We start from the raw sequence: 19,097 nt of genomic DNA, 5'->3' as shown, positions 1-19,097 counted from the left end.
CAAAAATCCAACATTTCACCTGTCGAGATTGTATTTTAAGTCAATGGGAGAAGTGTCGAAGATATCTTGATCTGCACTGGGTTTTGTGCAATAATCCTAAAATTTTGTGGTTTTCAGGCAAAAATCTGAAAAAATCCCCAAAATTTTCGGATGGAAAATCCAAAAATTCGTAGGGTTCGAATTTTCATACAATTTTCACAAATTTTTCGAGTTTTATTCCTGAACTGGAATTTTTCTGAAAAATGAATTGATAAATAAGGGGAAATAACCCTTGTGGATTTGGTCGGACTATATTTCAGAAAATAATGAGATAAATTCGGATTATGTTAAATAACCCCCTAAGTGGGAAGAATGCATTTTGATGCCCTGAAGTACCTAATGAAAGTGGTTTTATGCACAACTGACTGCTGGAAAAAGTACAAGTTGCCCTCTGCACTTGTGGTCATAAATGAACACTATTATTAGCTAGAGATTTCAAGAATATTCAGGCAGCAGCACCCAGTGGGCTAGCAGGGATGGCAAACAGCCACTTGGCCTCTATGTGGGGGTATTGGGTCTGTGGGGGGACAGAGGGGCAACCACTGGACAGCTTAAACCTTCAAATCACCCTTAAAAATACTTTTTTTCCCAGAGAATAAATATGTATGCAGCTTAAGATGTCTATGGGGAAACTCTGAATATTTATGAACTAACTTTGCTTTTTACTCCCAGTTTTTACATCATAAATGTGTTTCCCCTTAAAAATAACTTGTATTTAACCTTTCTTTATTTTTTCATACCATAGATTAGATCTCTGTCATAATTACTCAGTAATAAGCAAAAGCAAGAACAATAAAATCCTTAATTACTAGTAGTAAAACATAAGTGCATTAATTACTGGTGTTTACATACTATGCAAAAGAACGCCAGAATATACAATATGTGACCTTGAAGAAGAAGAGTAAGGGGCACATGGTGTATTGTAAGCAATAAAGAGATTTTAAAAAAAACTCTTTTCTAATGAGATCAAAAGGTTGGTGCCTCCATTTCTTATGTGATATGTATATATCTATAATAAATAAAAAAAACATTTTAAGTACCTTCTGTTTCAATCGGTTTTTCACCTCTTTGATTCCCATTTTCGCATGATCTTTAGCCTGCAAGACATAAATGTGAGATTAAATTGTGATCTGCCCTCTTTACATTACATAGTTAAATTGGGTTGAAAAAAGACAAAGTCCATCAAGTTCAACCCCTCCAAATGAAAACCCAGCATCCATACACTTTATAAATTATAAATACCCATACCTATACTAACTATAGAGTTTAGTATCACAATAGCCTTTGATATTATGTCTGTCCCAAAAATCATCCAAGCCATTCTTAAAGGCATTAACTGAATCAGCCATCACAACATCATCCACAACCTCACTGTCCTGACTGTGAAGAACCCCCTACGTTGCTTCAAATGAAAGTTCTTTTCTTCTAAAGGGGTGGCCTCTGGTACGGTGATCCACTTTATGGGTAAAAAGGTCCCCTGCTTTTTGCCTATAATGTCCTCTAATGTACTTGTAAAGTGTAATCATGTCCCCTCGCAAGCGCCTTTTTTCCAGAGAAAACAACCACAACCGTGACAGTCTACCCTCATAATTTAAGTCTTCCATCCATCAAACCAATTTAGTTGCACTTAGTCTCTGCACTCTCTCCAGCTCATTTATTTCCCTCTTAAGGACTGGAGTCCAAAACTGCACCACATACTCCAGATGAGGCCTCACCAGGGACCTATAAAGAGGCATAATTATGTTTTCATCCCTTGAGTTGATGCCTTTTTTATGCAAGACAGAACTTTATTTGCTTTAGTAGCCACAGAATGAAACTGGCCAGAATTAGACAACTTGTTATCTACAAAAAACCCTAGATACTCTCCTGTGACGTTAATGGTTCTAGTCACCTTTCAGAACTGTATTACTGGTGCTTTGTATGCTAACATATCTGACTGTTGAACAGATGTGATTCTTTCATATATGTTTACTGTATGCTTACCTATTCTACGTGAATAAAAATTTTCTTTGAATACAAAAAAAACCCCTAGATACTTCTCATTTAAGGAAACTCCCAACACACTGCCATTTAGTGTATAACTTGCATTTATATTTTTTTTGCCAAAGTGCATAACCTTGCATTTATCAACATTGAACCTCATTTTCCAGATTGCCGTCCAGTTTCCCAACCTAGACAGATCACTCTGCAAAGTGGCAGCATCCTGCATGGAACCTATAGTTCTGCACAATTTAGTATCATCTGCAAAAATAGAAACAGTACTTTCAATGGCCCACCTCCAGGTCATTAATAAACAAGTTGAAAAGCAAGGGCCCTAGTACAGAGCCCTGCGAAAAGAAAATGTTCCATTTACCACCACTCTTTGTAGTCTATCTTTGAGCCAGTTCTCTATCCAGGTACAAATACTATGCTCCAGGCCAACATTCCTTAATTTAACCAGTAACCTTTTGTGTGGCACTGTATCAAATACTTTAGCAAAGTCTAAGTAAATCACATCCACTGCCATCCTAGAATTGAGGTCCCTGCTTACCTTCTCATAAAAAGAAATTAAGTTAGTCTGACAAGATCTATTACGCATAAAACCATGCTGGCATACAATCATAGTATCATGATTTGCTATAAAGTCCAATATCTTATCCTTTATTAACCCTTCAAAAAGCTTTCCTACCACTGACGTCAGACTAACTGGCCTATAGTTTTGAGGCTGAGAACGGGGTCCTTTTTTGAATAGAGGCACCACAATTCGCCAGTCTCTCTGCACTATGCCAGACCTCAATGAATCCTGAAAAATTAAGTAAAGAGGTTTGGCAATCACAGAGCTAAGCTTGCTACGTACCCTGGGATGAATACCATCTGGCCCCGGACCTTTGTTTATCTTAACATGTTCTAGTCTCTTTTGAATTTCCTCATGTGTGAACCATGCATCATTAGTTGTATTACTAGAATTGGGACTATTAAGAAGTAAACCTTCATTAACTGGTTCCTCATTTGTGTAAACAGATGAAAAATAGGAGTTCAGAATCTGCGCTTTAATTTTGTTTTCATCAACCAGCTGACCCCCCTCTGATAGTAAAGTTCCCTCCCCTTCCTGCTTCATTTTTTTACTATTAACATTTTTAAAAAATAATTTTGAATTTTTTTTGCTGCTTGATGCAATATCCTTTTCCATATCAATTTTAGCTTGTCTTATAGATTCTTTGCATGATTTATTGGCCTCCTTGTACCTTATAAAAGATTCAGCTGTCCCAGCTAACTTGAAAGTCTTAAAAGCACGTCTTTTCTTACCCACCTCAACACCAACACTTCTATTGAACCAAAAAGGTTTTACCTGAAGGAACAGGGGAAAAAAAACCTCAAACAAATTCAAAGGTTGCTACAGCCATTCAGTGCTGCACAAGTAAGGAAAGTATAACTTAAGCAACATCATGAACTATAGGAAAGCCTTGTATCAAACGAGACTTCAAGCATGGTCATATTTCTATAGAAGTTCCTTATAGTATTTAGTGCATGTTTCTGGAAGATAGGAGAAAAACAGCTATTCAGTTCTAGCTAATACTGTGCAGGACAGCTATTGTTACAATAAAGGATGCAGAATTCATTGTATATTAGCTGCATAGATGTTATTCTTAATGATACAACAAATATAGACAATTTTATATTATTAATTTACTATGCTTACTTTGTAATTCCTACATGCCAGAGAGTAGTACTAAGCAAACATCATGCTAAATTACTTACAAACTTGTAGACTGTCTTCATGGCTGGATTGGCTCTGGTCTTCATTGTGTTGATGAAAGCCCCACTACCCTTCTGCAACAATGAATTGGTAATAATAATGGCAGATATCCAACACAGAATGCATAATAAACATGCTTACTGACTTGCAGTAACGATAAATTACATTGAACATACACTGACAACGTTGCTTTTGAAAAAATTATACTCATGCATATACCACATGCACATACATTAACAAAATGGCGGCATCCTGTGCTGATGTATGGGTGCAAACAATGCATTTACTACTGCTCTTGTCCAATGTGTGCGAATACAAAAGGGCGGCAAAACAGAATTCCTTAGTGCAGTGATCCCCAACAAATAAGTCTTGAACAACATGCTGCTCACCAACCCTTTGGATGTTTCTCCCAGTGGACTCAGAGCAGGTGCTTATTTTTGATTCCTTGGTTTGGAGGCAAGTTTTAGTTGCATAAAAACCAGGTGTACTACCAAACAGAGCCTCCTGTATGCGACCAGTCCACATAGTGGCCTTTAGATAGCTATTTCTGGCCTTTACTTGGTAACACAAGCATGAACTTTTTTCATGCTTGTGTTGCTCTCCAACTCTTTCTATATTTGAATGTGGTGCAAGTTTGCAAGGTGAAGTGTTAAAAGGGCTAAAATTCAGTGCTAGTTGTAAAGTACTGTGACTGTAGGTGCAAGGCAGCACTGTCCTTCCTATCTTCAATTGGGGAACAGTAAGCACAGGACTCAATTGTGGCCAGCGCCTGCTGGTGTTCCCTAACTTGCGAACAATTCAAATTGGAATAGCAATACTCAATTTCTTAAAGTTAAAAATGCCTTTATTGCATTATTTTCCGAGCATTACAGCTATGTTTCAGGCACTCCTTGGTCCTTTATCAAGCTTGACATTTTTAACTTAAACAAGCTGAGTAGTGCTGTTCCAATTTGCGTTGTTTGAAATTCCAGTGACTACTGGGGAAACTAGCACTATGTTGGAAGTTGGAAACCTCTTGTGCTGACTACTTGCTTCTGCTCCTTAACTTGCAAGCATATTTCCATTCTTCATTGACCCAATATCCTTCCAGGGGTATCTGTCCTTACCATCATCCATAGGGCAGAAGTGCATGGGTCCTTTGTGGCATGAACTAGCTGGTGCTTCCTAACTTATACAGTATGTCTGAATGATGCACATCTTTGGGCATGTGTAGAAGGTGGGATGCTTATGTGCCTCCCATTACCATCACCAATACAGCGCTGCCCAACAAAAGCAGCAGTCATCATTTGGGTAGTGTAGGTTTCTGCACTACACTTTTGGGTCGATGTACAGTTTAAATTTTCTGCCCAACTACAATATGGGGATAATATGTAACTACACGAGGACTGAAATCTCTGTCTGAATAAATACAAAGCAAATCTCATTTTAATAAGAAGAAAATATGTGGCTGTGACCAGGAGTGGGTGTTGTTGAAATGGGGTGTTGCAAAAGTGGGCATGGGTCAGAATTCTTTTATGTGAAGCCTGCTATGTGGCCACTCCTCTGTTTCCTTGGAATTTCACTTCTACCAATATAGATCAGGCAGGTTTAAATTGTTGTCTGGGCTATGACTGCATCAGTTTGGTGATGTGGTCCTTGCCTCGATGTCCTCCTGTATGATCCCCATCATTATGATCCAATCAGCCTGATATCTCCCAGCTCAAGGAGGTGAACTCGCCAAATGAGCTTTCAATGGTTGGCCAACTTTGGAATACAATAACTTGTACAGATAAATAACTTGCATTCTTAGTATGGTCCCATATATTCAGACACAGTGCTAATAAACATTAATGTAGCATACAACAGTTCATACAATACAAGCATTTATGAAGACCCTTTGTAGAAGCCATGCAACACGAGGACAGAAGATGACATCTAACAGACTAGCACACAGAAAAGACACTTGGCCTACTCACCTTTACTGTCGAAAGCCACTGATGATACAGTTTATCACTACCTGTGCAAATTAAAAATAATAGTAAATCACATTAAACAAACAGTAGAAGATGGTACAAAAATTTGCATCATACGAATATTATTACAGGTATGGGATCCACTATCCAGAAAGCTCCGAATTATGGAAAGGTTGTCTCCCATAGACTCCATTTTATCCAAATAATCCAAATTTTAAAAAATGATTTCCTGTTTTCTCTGTAATAATAAAACAGTACCTCGTATTGATCCCATCTAAGATATAATTAATTCTTACTGGAAGCAGAAACAGCCCATTTGGGTTTATTTAATGTTTACATAAACTTCAAGCAGACATAAAGTATGAAAATCCAAATTATGGAAATATCCATTATCTGGAAAACCACAAGTCCCGAGCATTCTGGATAACAGGTCCCATACCTGTATAATCCTTACAATTCTTCATTTATATAGCGCCCAACATATTCCTCAGAGTTTTACAGAGATTACTCATCATTGCCATCAATCCCTGTCCCAATCACATTTACACACACTAGGGCCAATTAAATAACCTATATGTTTGTGGAGAGAAAATACAACTCCTGCAGGGGGAGAAAATACAACTCCTTGCAGCAGTTTCACACCTGGTGTCTAAAACAACACAGGAAATATTATCTGCAAAGCAAATGCAATAAGGTTGACGATAATAGCAGGACAAACAAAGCCTCCTCACAACAATAGTCTTTCTTACCTGCATATTCACCCATGTTGATTTCTTCCTCAAAAACATCACTGAATCCATTTCCAGAGTTCAATAAATCCAGTCTCCCGTCTATGAACTAGGTTGGACAAGAAGTAAGTTATCATCATGTTTGTTGATTCTCTTTCCTGTTGGAGATGTCACTGGAAAGGGTCTACTATACCTGCTTGAACAGCTGTAGCTGGATTGCATTCTGAAGGAACGGCCTCAGCCCACTGGAGCGATGGGAAACAAATGTTTCCTCGCAAAAGGTGATAGGTTCCTCCTGCGAAGAAAACAAAACCATTTCACTATCTGAGGTGGTGATTTTTGGACTTCTATTTACTGCAGGTATTAGTCCGGTCATCCAGCAATATGTCTACAAATATAAAGGAGAGAAAATCAAACTGGGATTTGAGGAACATCTAGGTGGTACAATAGGCATTCTAACATTAAAGATCAAATTTTCGCCTGCGAAGGCTTCGTGCCACTTTGCGCCACTTCACCAGGTGCAAATTCACTACGCTAATTCATTAAAATGCAAAGTTGCATCTTGGCAGCCGAACCCTGGTCAAAGGGGTAAAATTCGCACTTTAATGAATTTGCGGAGTAACGATCGTTCTCCTGTGACAAATTGTCCTCTACGCCTGTAAGTAAATTAGCAACAGGGTCAGACTGGGCTGTCGGTGAGATTAGGAATAAGAAGAGGGGACCATCAGGAACTTTTGGAGAGGAGAGAAATATATTGGATTTTTCACTTAGGAACACGTTTGCCATTAGGGCTTAACTATGAATTTTACGTGACATGTTACACTTGAATGTATAAAAATGGTAAAGAAATATACTTATTATATAACACTACTAACGGAATGTAGCGATAATGATGACAGTGTATACAATTTATATGAATTTGGCAATAATGAAGTATGTGCAAAGTTAGAGATTAACTAATTGGTTTGAAAGTTAAACATATATATACTGCTAAAATATAATGTTGTGCAATAATTAATTTTAAGGACTGTGTTGTTAACGAATAATCTGAATACAATGTACAACTTTAGACTATTATGTATAATATAAGGGAAATGGTACATACACCCTGTATAGGTATTATGGGTTAACAAATACAAAGAAAACAGGGATAATTGCCTGCGACCCTGGATTGGTTTTAAACAAAATAAGGGGTGGGATCACCTGGGTTTAAATTCTGTACTCGACTCCTTACTGACAGACACGCCTATGACTAAGCGCCGGAGGGTGCGAAACGCGTATGGTGGGATATGTGGGGTAGTATGTACCGAATACTTTTTTAAATGTGATTATCAATAAATTATTTGTTTTTACTCTAAGAGGCCTTGGGACATATATCTTTTTCGATATAGACCTTTTTGCAGTTTGATTGCCTTTGGAACTGGGGCGGGTCCCTTCAGCCTGTTTGAATAGTCATATGGACTCCCAATCCCTCAATTGATAACTGTCGGGACATCGGCCCAGACACACTCCCAGTTCAGCTGGCCCCACAAAAAAATGTGGGCATGCGTGCCACGGAAACCCTAGGAGGTTTGGAACACAGTGGGCACCCAATCGTCCAGTCTGCTCCTGATTGGCAATGTCCGTGCGGATGCTTTTTCTGGCAAATTTTCACTAGTAATGGCCACTTTGCCCTTCAGTAAATTTGCCCCTTTGTGTTTACAGTGCTGGTCCTCTAAGCAAATGGCTGCACTGTGACCCCTTAGCCATTAGCTCCCCCACACAACAGGAGTACAATTAACTGGATGAAAAGGCGGCAAAGTTCGTACAGCATTATGCCAACAGCTCCATGAGGACATCTGCCACTAAATTTCCAAGGAAAAATGGCATTGCAATCCTGCTTGTAGCCACTGTATCAGTCAGAGAAAGGGTTATTCATTCAATGAAATCCAGTTAAATACACTCAAGATGATTGTCAGTGTATAGTCGAAAAGTCACATTAGCGATATTAATCTGGAAACAAATTTTGGTATGTTGATTCCTTTATTGGATAATGAACTGTTAACGCTGAATGTTTTTTTTAGGTATAAATATTTAATTAATGATATGCTTTATACTGGAGAGATCATTAATGCCAGAGTAAATGTGGAAATATCTGCCTATATTACAATTATTTTGTATGAGCGAGCTTTATTATAAGCATTAGTTAGTAAAGTGAATGAAATCTAACTCTCTGAAGCTATTGATGCTTTCCCTAGTGGCAAGGCATCAGGTCTAACGATCGAAATTTATAAACGATTCAAAAAATAAATTACCCCAAAATTGTGTGAGACCCTTAAGGATGCGGTGCAACACCAGTCCCTACCTTCATCCATGTACAATGCTACAATTGTGCTACTCACCAAGCCTAGTAAAGACCCCAAATATTGTGACGCATATCGCCCAATCTCACTACTTACTACGGATGTTAAAATTTTAGCAAAGGTCTTGGCCATGAGATTGGGTGAAGTAATTCATCACCTGGTTCACGAAGATCAGACCGGGTTCATGCCTGGCAAATCCAAGGCCCTAAATATCCGTAGACTCTACACTAACCTTTCCCTCTCCCATGATAACCAGGGTAGGAGGACTGTGATTGCCCTGGGCATAGCCAAGGCGTTTGACACGGTTGAGTTGCCGTATCTCTGGCAATTGCTGAAAGAATATGGTTTTGGCCCAAACTACATCAATATGGTCAAATTATTATATAATGTTCCTACTGCCTCTATTAAAACTAGTAATATGTCTACCTCTCCACTGAGGTACCAGGCAGGGCTGTCCACTCTCCCCTCTACTGTTTGCATTAGCCATCGAGCCACTGGCCTATCTCATCAGATCTCATAACAATATAACGGGGTTTGTGCTGGGTAATAGGGAGGATCGTATCCAGTTGTATGCAGACGATACCCTCTTATATCTGGGGGATAGAGGTGATTCACTAACAAACGTCCTTAAGGTCTTAGCAGAATTTGGTGATGTCTCTGGACTGGTAATAAATAAATCCAAATCCACTGCCCTTATGCTAGACCCGCTTGCGGAGGAGGAAGACATGTCTCGGAATTTACTTACCTGGGAGTCAAGGTTACAGCCCTCCCCCAGAAATACTTGAATCTTAACTTAGATCCGTTGAATGATTGGATGTCCCAAAAATTTAAGTCATGGGCCAATTTACCGGTTGGACCCACGGGGTGGGTGCATCTTATAAAAATGATTATTTTACCCAAGCTACTCTATGTGCTACAACAAGCTCCTGTATGGATTCCGAAGTCTTACTTTCTTAAAGTGCAAGCCATATTTAGGCAACTGGTGTGGGCTCATTCCAGGCCTCGATTAAAACTTGAAACATTAATGTGTGCTAAAAACAAAGCTGGCTTGGCCCTTCCAGATATGTTTTTATATTATTTGGCAGCACAGTTGTCCCACCTCGCTACATAGGTGGAAGGTTCGCATCACAGAGTGCTGCATTCACTTTGGGCTCAGTTAACTGGCTTTCCTGATAACCCAATAAGTTGGATCCTAGGAAAATCTGTCACTACATCTCAGGCATTACTCTCCCCTCCCATCGGAACCCTCCGTAGGGTGTGGAAAATGGCAAACACTCTTCTTAATTCTCCTGCCACTGACCCATTTACATCATTATGGAGCAACCGAGATTGCACCCTTACTGTTAAAACTAGGTCCGATGAGTCTCTGGTCGGATCATGGCGTGAATACGTTAGTGATGTGTGGCATGATGGCAAACTAATTTCTTTCACGCAATTAAAGGACCAATTCCAAGTCCCACATACCCAATGGCTGACCTTTCACAAGCTCAGCCGTACTCTCAATGCCACACACAAGAGCCACGACTTATCATCCCCTCTTGCTATTTATTAAGAGCGGTCATACGAAAGGTCTGGTCACTATGCTATATGCTAAGTTGCTTCAAGAAGTGCACAAAAACAACCTAGATGGGCTACGGTCAAAATGGGAGGTAGATGTGGGCAGAATCCTGGATGAGGAATGGCAGGAAGCGCAGGATTCCCCTCAGTTAGTATCCCCCAACCATAGATTATGGCTAATTCAACTGTATATTCTCCATAGGGCTTATTACACCCCTGTCAGACTTCATTATATTAATGCCAGCACCCCGGATGTTTGCACTAGATGTGCTTTGGAAAAGGGTACTCTGTTACACATGCTGTGGAGCTGTACTAAGCTCTCCGCATACTGGAGGAAAGTCCTAGACACCTTAGATGCGGTGCTCCAGGTGACTATTATCAGGTCGCCAAAGGTGTGCATCCTGGCCATAATTCAAGACTTGAAGTTGAACTATCACTAGTCATTTTTCCTTCTTGAGGCCTTACTACTAGCTAAGAGATTAATCACTCAGAATTGGAGAGCGGTGGCTCCTCCAACCTTCTCTTCCTGGAAAGCAATAATGCAGGATACCTGTAACACTGAATACTTAATGTACCTGAAAAGGGGAGTCCCCACCAAATTTCATAAAATTTGGGGGCCCTGGGCCGATCTTTACCCCCAACATCCAAGACAACTTCTAGCATTTTAGACTGTCAGGGTTCAGGGAAGGTGAAAGGTGTGATAATAAAGATGTGAACTGTTGTGCCTATGACGTAGCAATGGCTGCATGTTATTCTTTCTGCATTATGTTTTGTCTAAGACGTGTAACATGTGATGCAATGTTCTTCCTTATTTTGATTTTATTTTGTAAACTGCTTATTTTATCTACTCAATAAACTACCCGAATCTAAAAAAAAAAAAAAAAAAAATTATGAAATCTAGGGGACATTTAGCTCAGTCCTTTCTGCCTACTATTCTGAATTGAGCACAATTGCACTAACTGACACAGAGGAAGCCCAGAGCTAATGCCACCTCTGGAACAGGCAGTAGCTCCACAATTGCCTCAGCACCATTTGTCAATAGGAGCAGCGCACTTGCATCTAAAGAATTGGGTGCACTTGTAACGCTTGTGCTGAACACCAGACATGACACCAACAGGCCCACCTTCATGCATGGGCAGACACTAGGGATGTAGCGAACGTCGGAAAAAAAGTTCGCGAACATATTCGCGAACTTGCGCAAAAACGCGAGCGGTTCGCGAACGGTTCGCGAACCCCATAGACTTCAATGGGAAGGCGAACTTTAACATCTAGAAAAGACATTTCTGGCCAGAAAAATGATTTTAAAGTTGTTTAAAGGGTGCAACGACCTGGACAGTGGCATGCCAGAGGGGGATCAAGGGCAAAAATGTATCTGAAAAATCTGCCTGTGTGTGCTTGGAAGAGATAGTGTAGGGGGAGAGCTGTTAGTGATTTCAGGGACAGATGATAGTAAGTTTGCTGGCTAGTAATCTGCTTGATACTGCTCTGTATTGGAGGGACAGAAGTCTGCAGGGATTTGAGGGACATTTTAGCTTAGGTAGCTTTGCTGGCTAGTAATCTACTGTTCTCTTTAAACAACTGCCATACGTTGACCTTGTAGACATTGTTTGCCCAGTTTTTTTTGGTTGCAGCCACTGAAGCACAGTTGCCAGAAAAAATATGCCATATAAATGCTGAAAATAGTCATTTTTTGCCATACGTTGACCTTGTAGGCATTGTTTGCCCAGTTTTTTTGGTCGCAGCCACTGAAGCACAGTTGCCAGAAAAAATATGCCATATAAATGCTGAAAATAGTAATTTTTTGCCATATACGTTGAGTCAACGTATGGCAAAAAATGACTATTTTCAGCATTTATATGGCATATTTTTTCTGGCCTCTGTGCTTCAGTGGCTGCGGCCAAAAAAACTGGGCAAACAATGCCTACAAGGTCAACGTCGTTGACCTTGTAGGCATTGTTTGCCCAGTTTTTTTGGCCGCAGCCACTGAAGCACAGAGGCCAGAAAAATTATGCCATATAAATGCTGAAAATATAAATTTTTTTGGTTGCAGCCACTGAAGCACAGAGGCCAGAAAAATTATGCCATATAAATGCTGAAAATATGCATTTTTTTGGTTGCAGCCACTGAAGCACAGAGGCCAGAAAAATTATGCCATATAAATGCTGAAAATATGCATTTTTTTGGTTGCAGCCACTGAAGCACAGAGGCCAGAAAAATTATGCCATATAAATGCTGAAAATATAAATTTTTTTGGTTGCAGCCACTGAAGCACAGAGGCCAGAAAAATTATGCCATATAAATGCTGAAAATATGCATTTTTTTGGTTGCAGCCACTGAAGCACAGAGGCCAGAAAAATTATGCCATATAAATGCAGAAAATATGCATTTTTTTGGACGCAGCCACTGAAGCACAGTTGCCAGAAAAAATATGCCATATAAATGCTGAAAATAGTCATTTTTTGCCATACGTTGACCTTGTAGACATTGTTTGCCCAGTTTTTTTGGTTGCAGCCACTGAAGCACAGAGGCCAGAAAAAATTAACGTCGTTGACCTTGTAGGCATTGTAGGCATTGTTTGCCCAGTTTTTTTGGCCGCAGCCACTGAAGCACAGAGGCCAGAAAAATTATGCCATATAAATGCTGAAAATATAAATTTTTTTGGTTGCAGCCACTGAAGCACAGAGGCCAGAAAAATTATGCCATATAAATGCTGAAAATATGCATTTTTTTGGTTGCAGCCACTGAAGCACAGAGGCCAGAAAAATTATGCCATATAAATGCTGAAAATATAAATTTTTTTGGTTGCAGCCACTGAAGCACAGAGGCCAGAAAAATTATGCCATATAAATGCTGAAAATATGCATTTTTTTGGTTGCAGCCACTGAAGCACAGAGGCCAGAAAAATTATGCCATATAAATGCAGAAAATATGCATTTTTTTGGACGCAGCCACTGAAGCACAGTTGCCAGAAAAAATATGCCATATAAATGCTGAAAATAGTCATTTTTTGCCATACGTTGACCTTGTAGACATTGTTTGCCCAGTTTTTTTGGTTGCAGCCACTGAAGCACAGAGGCCAGAAAAAATTAAACCAGTAGGGTTTGCACCCTAGTTTGTAACGGTGGCGGAGGGAGGAGGAGGACGCTAAAGGACAGCTGTGTGTGGATTCATGAGGCTTGAAGAGAAGGATAGCTGCATAGAAGTCAGAACAAGTCTTCCGGCGTGCAGTAACCCTCCGAGATCCACCCCTCATTCATTTTAATAAAGGTCAGGTAATCGACACTTTTGTGACCTAGGCGAGTTCTCTTCTCAGTTACAATCCCTCCTGCTGCACTGAAGGTCCTTTCTGAGAGCACACTTGAGGCTGGGCAAGACAAGAGGTTCATGGCAAATTGTGACAGCTCTGGCCACAGATCAAGCCTGCGCACCCAGTAGTCCAGGGGTTCATCGCTCCTCAGAGTGTCGATATCTGCAGTTAATGCCAGGTAGTCCGCTACCTGCCGGTCGAGGCGTTCTTTGAGGGTGGATCCAGAAGGGTTGTGGCGCTGCCTTGGACAGAAAAACATTTGCATGTCTGACGTTACAGACTGGCCAAAGGGCTTTGTCCTTGCAGGTGTGCTCGTGGCAGGATTACTGGCACCTCTGCCCCTGGAATGTTGATGAGTTCCTGAAGTGACATCACCCTTAAAAGCATTGTACAACATGTTTTGCAGGCTGGTTTGTAAATGCCGCATCTTTTCGGACTTGTGGTATGTTGGTAACATTTCTGACACTTTATGCTTGTACCGAGGGTCTAGTAGCGTTGCGACCCAGTACAATTCCTTCTCCTTAAGCCTCTTGATACGGGGGTCCTTCAACAGGCATGACAGCATGAAAGACCCCATTCTCACAAGGTTGGATGCAGAGCTATCCATCTCCGCTTCCTCATTATCAAGGACTGCATCATCCACCGTCTCCTCCCCCCAGCCACGTACAAGACCAGGGGTCCCCAAAAGGTCACCACTAGCCCCCTGGGAAGCCTGCTCCTGTTGGTCCTCCTCCTCCTCCTCCACAAAGCCACCTTCCTCCTCTGACTCCACTTCTGGCACCTCTCCCTGCGTTGCAGCAGGTGCCTGGCTTCGTTCTGGTGATTCCGACCAGAAATCGTGCGCTTCCAGCTCCTCGTCACGCTGGTCTACAGCCTCATCTGTCACTCGTCGCACGGCACGCTCCAGGAATAAAGCGAAGGGTATTAGGTCGCTGATGGTGCCTTCGGTGCGACTGACCATATTTGTCACCTCTTCAAAAGGTCGCATGAGCCTGCAGGCATCGCGCATAAGCACCCAGTAACGGGGGAAAAAAATCCCCAGCTGTGCAGATCCAGTCCTACCACCCAGTTCAAAAAGGTACTCGTTGACGGCCCTTTGTTGTTGCAGCAGACGTTCCAACATAAGGAGCGTTGAATTCCAGCGAGTCTGGCTGTCAGAAATCAAACGCCTGACTGGCATGTTGTAGCGCTGCTGAATGTCAGCAAGGCGTGCCATGGCTGTGTAGGAACGTCTGAAATGGGCCGACACCTTTCTGGACTGGGTGAGAACGTCCTGGAATCCTGGGTACTTGGAGACAAAACGTTGGACTATTAAATTTAACACATGTGCCATGCAGGGCACATGTGTTAAATTGCCTAGTCTCAACGCTGCCAACAGATTGCTTCCATTGTCACACACCACTTTTCCGATCTGCAGTTGGTGTGGGGTCAGCCACCGATCGGCCTGTGACTGCAGAGATGACAGGAGTACAGATCCGGTATGGTTTTTGCTTTCCAGGCACGTCATCCCCAAGACAGCGTGACAACGGCGTACCTGGCACGTCGAATAGCCTAGGGGGAGCTGGGGGTGCACAGGTGTGGAGGAGGAGAAGGAGGACCCAGCAGCAGAGTAAGAAGAAGAAGAAGACGAGGTAGAGAGCGATGGAGGAGTAGAGGTGGTGGCAGAACCGCATGCAATCCGTGGCGGTGACACCAACTCCACTGTTGTTGTTGAGCTACCCATTCCCTGCTTCCCAGCCATTACCAAGTTCACCCAGTGGGCAGTGTAGGTGACATACCTGCCCTGACCATGCTTGGAGGACCATGCGTCAGTAGTCATATGGACCTTTGGCCCAACACTAAGTGACAGAGATGCGGTAACTTGGCTCTGCACATGTTGGTACAGGTGTGGTATTCCCTTTTTAGCAAAAAAATTGCGGCTGGGTACCTTCCACTGCGGTGTCCCAATTGCTACAAATTTGCGGAAGGCCTCAGAGTCCACCAGCTGGTATGGTAAAAGCTGGCGGGCTAAGAGTGCAGACAAGCCAGCTGTCAGACGCCGGGCAAGGGGGTGACAGTCAGACATTGGCTTCTTACGCTCAAACATGGCCTTCACAGAAACTTGGCTGGTGGCAGATGACTGGGAATGGGAACAGGTGGTCAAGGTGGAAGGCGGAGTGGAGGGTGGTTCAGACGGGTCAAGGAGAGCAGAGGTAGAGCAGTAAGATGCTGGACCAGAAGGAGTGTGGCTTTTAGTTTGCCTGTTGCCTTTGAGGTGTTGCTCCCAAAGTGCTTTGTGCTTGCCGCTCATGTGCCTTCGCATAGAAGTTGTACCTATGTGGCTGTTGGGCTTACCAAGGCTCAGTTTCTGACTGCACTCATTGCAAATTACAATGCTTTTGTCAGAGGCACACACATTAAAAAAATCCCACACTGCTGACTTTTTGGAAGTGTGCGATCTGGCGGTAACAGTAGAAGTTGGCGGCATTGGCGGCAATGGCGGGTGCGTTGGCCGGCTGAACACAGGTGCCGATACATGTTGTTGCCCTACTGATCCCTGCGGGCTGTCCTCCCTGCTTCTTCTAAGTCTTATTCTCCTACTGCCTCTCTGACTCTCCGTCTCTCCATCTGAACTACCCTCCTCTTGCTCTCTTCTACTAGGCACCCCACAAAACATCAATCTCCTCATCATCATTCTCCTCAGATGCATCAATTTCTTCTGACACATCACAGAAGGAAGCAGCAGCGGGGACCTCCTCCTCATCACTCATTATGTCCATCTCTATCGTGTTCTCTGCCAGAATTAAATCTGGTGTAAGGTCCTCATCTCCTTCATCTTCTTCTGGCAATAATGGTTGCGCATTACTCAGTTCAAGAAACTCATGGGAAAATAACTCCTCTGACCCCAGTGAAGAAGGGGCACCGGTGGTGGAGGAAGTGTTACGTGGGGTGGCCATAGCAGTGGAGGATGAGGAGGATGTTGTGGTAAAGTTAGAAACGGTAGAGGATGGGGTGTGCTGTGTAAGCCAGTCAACTACCTCTTCAGCATTTTGGGAGTTCAGGGTCATTGGCTTTTTAAAACTGGGCAATTTGCTAGGGCCACAGGATTGCATAGCAGCACGGCCCCTAGCACGGCCTCTGCGTGGCGGCCTGCCTTTGCCTGGCATTATTTTTAAAAAAACAACAACAACAACAAAAACTCAGTTGGTTTTTCTGGAAACGATAATACACACAGCTAGATGGCGGGTTGAAGAAAACACTGTGCAAATAATGCCTACAAGGTCAACGTATACACTACTACAGCGGTGGATACGGATTACGTAAAATATATGAATGCTGCTTGAAAAAAAGTAACTCAAGTGGTTTTTCTAGAGACGATAATATTATCAATATTTAGACAAAATGTGAACAAGCTCACACAGCTAGATGGCGGGTTGAAGAAAACAGTGTGCAAATAATGCCTACAAGGTCAACGTATACACTACTACAGCGGTGGATACGGATTACGTAAAATATATTATGGCTGCTTGAAAAAAGTCACTCCGGTGTTTTTTCTGGAGACGGTAATATTATGGATATTTAGACAGAATGTGAACAAGGTCACACAGCTAGATGGCGGGTTGAAGAAAACAGTGTGCAAATAATGCCTACAAGGTCAACGTATACACTACTACAGCGGTGGATACGGATTACGTAAAATATATTATGGCTGCTTGAAAAAAGTCACTCCGGTGTTTTTTCTGGAGACGGTAATATTATGGATATTTAGACAGAATGTGAACAAGGTCACACAGCTAGATGGCGGGTTGAAGAAAACACTGTGCAAATAATGCCTACAAGGTCAACGTATACACTACTACAGCGGTGGATACGGATTACGTAAAATATATGAATGCTGCTTGAAAAAAAGTAACTCAAGTGGTTTTTCTAGAGACGATAATATTATCAATATTTAGACAAAATGTGAACAAGCTCACACAGCTAGATGGCGGGTTGAAGAAAACAGTGTGCAAATAATGCCTACAAGGTCAACGTATACACTACTACAGCGGTGGATACGGATTACGTAAAATATATTATGGCTGCTTGAAAAAAGTCACTCCGGTGTTTTTTCTGGAGACGGTAATATTATGGATATTTAGACAGAATGTGAACAAGGTCACACAGCTAGATGGCGGGTTGAAGAAAACACTGTGCAAATAATGCCTACAAGGTCAACGTATACACTACTACAGCGGTGGATACGGATTACGTAAAATATATGAATGCTGCTTGAAAAAAAGTAACTCAAGTGGTTTTTCTAGAGACGATAATATTATCAATATTTAGACAAAATGTGAACAAGCTCACACAGCTAGATGGCGGGTTGAAGAAAACAGTGTGCAAATAATGCCTACAAGGTCAACGTATACACTACTACAGCGGTGGATACGGATTACGTAAAATATATTATGGCTGCTTGAAAAAAGTCACTCCGGTGTTTTTTCTGGAGACGGTAATATTATGGATATTTAGACAGAATGTGAACAAGGTCACACAGCTAGATGGCGGGTTGAAGAAAACACTGTGCAAATAATGCCTACAAGGTCAACGTATACACTACTACAGCGGTGGATACGGATTACGTAAAATATATGAATGCTGCTTGAAAAAAAGTAACTCAAGTGGTTTTTCTAGAGACGATAATATTATCAATATTTAGACAAAATGTGAACAAGCTCACACAGCTAGATGGCGGGTTGAAGAAAACAGTGTGCAAATAATGCCTACAAGGTCAACGTATACACTACTACAGCGGTGGATACGGATTACGTAAAATATATTATGGCTGCTTGAAAAAAGTCACTCCGGTGTTTTTTCTGGAGACGGTAATATTATGGATATTTAGACAGAATGTGAACAAGGTCACACAGCTAGATGGCGGGTTGAAGAAAACACTGTGCAAATAATGCCTACAAGGTCAACGTATACACTACTACAGCGGTGGATACGGATTACGTAAAATATATGAATGCTGCTTGAAAAAAAGTAACTCAAGTGGTTTTTCTAGAGACGATAATATTATCAATATTTAGACAAAATGTGAACAAGCTCACACAGCTAGATGGCGGGTTGAAGAAAACAGTGTGCAAATAATGCCTACAAGGTCAACGTATACACTACTACAGCGGTGGATACGGATTACGTAAAATATATGAATGCTGCTTGAAAAAAAGTAACTCAAGTGGTTTTTCTAGAGACGATAATATTATCAATATTTAGACAAAATGTGAACAAGCTCACACAGCTAGATGGCGGGTTGAAGAAAACAGTGTGCAAATAATGCCTACAAGGTCAACGTATACACTACTACAGCGGTGGATACGGATTACGTAAAATATATTATGGCTGCTTGAAAAAAGTCACTCCGGTGTTTTTTCTGGAGACGGTAATATTATGGATATTTAGACAGAATGT

General features: G+C 41.6%; 1 protein-coding gene across 4 annotated transcripts in view; it reads right to left on the bottom strand.

The window, feature by feature from the left end:
• The window catches only part of dennd1a.S (DENN domain containing 1A S homeolog), a 486,461-nt gene that overhangs the window by 77,007 nt on the left and 390,357 nt on the right, over window positions 1–19,097 (bottom strand). For all 4 annotated transcript variants that reach the window (XM_018232034.2, XM_018232036.2, XM_018232035.2 and 1 more), the window contains exons 14-18: window positions 6,649–6,750; window positions 6,477–6,564; window positions 5,731–5,771; window positions 3,778–3,849; window positions 1,080–1,136 (exon numbers count right to left, since the gene is read on the bottom strand). In XM_018232034.2, the coding sequence (XP_018087523.1) occupies window positions 1,080–1,136; window positions 3,778–3,849; window positions 5,731–5,771; window positions 6,477–6,564; window positions 6,649–6,750 (360 nt within the window). The remainder of the gene's footprint in view (window positions 1–1,079; window positions 1,137–3,777; window positions 3,850–5,730; window positions 5,772–6,476; window positions 6,565–6,648; window positions 6,751–19,097) is intronic.

The sequence above is a fragment of the Xenopus laevis genome, chromosome 8S, assembly GCF_017654675.1.
Source record: "Xenopus laevis strain J_2021 chromosome 8S, Xenopus_laevis_v10.1, whole genome shotgun sequence".
NCBI lineage: Eukaryota > Metazoa > Chordata > Amphibia > Anura > Pipidae > Xenopus > Xenopus laevis.
The sequence above is the reverse complement of the archived record's forward strand: the minus strand, read 5'-3'. Positions and strand labels throughout refer to the sequence as shown.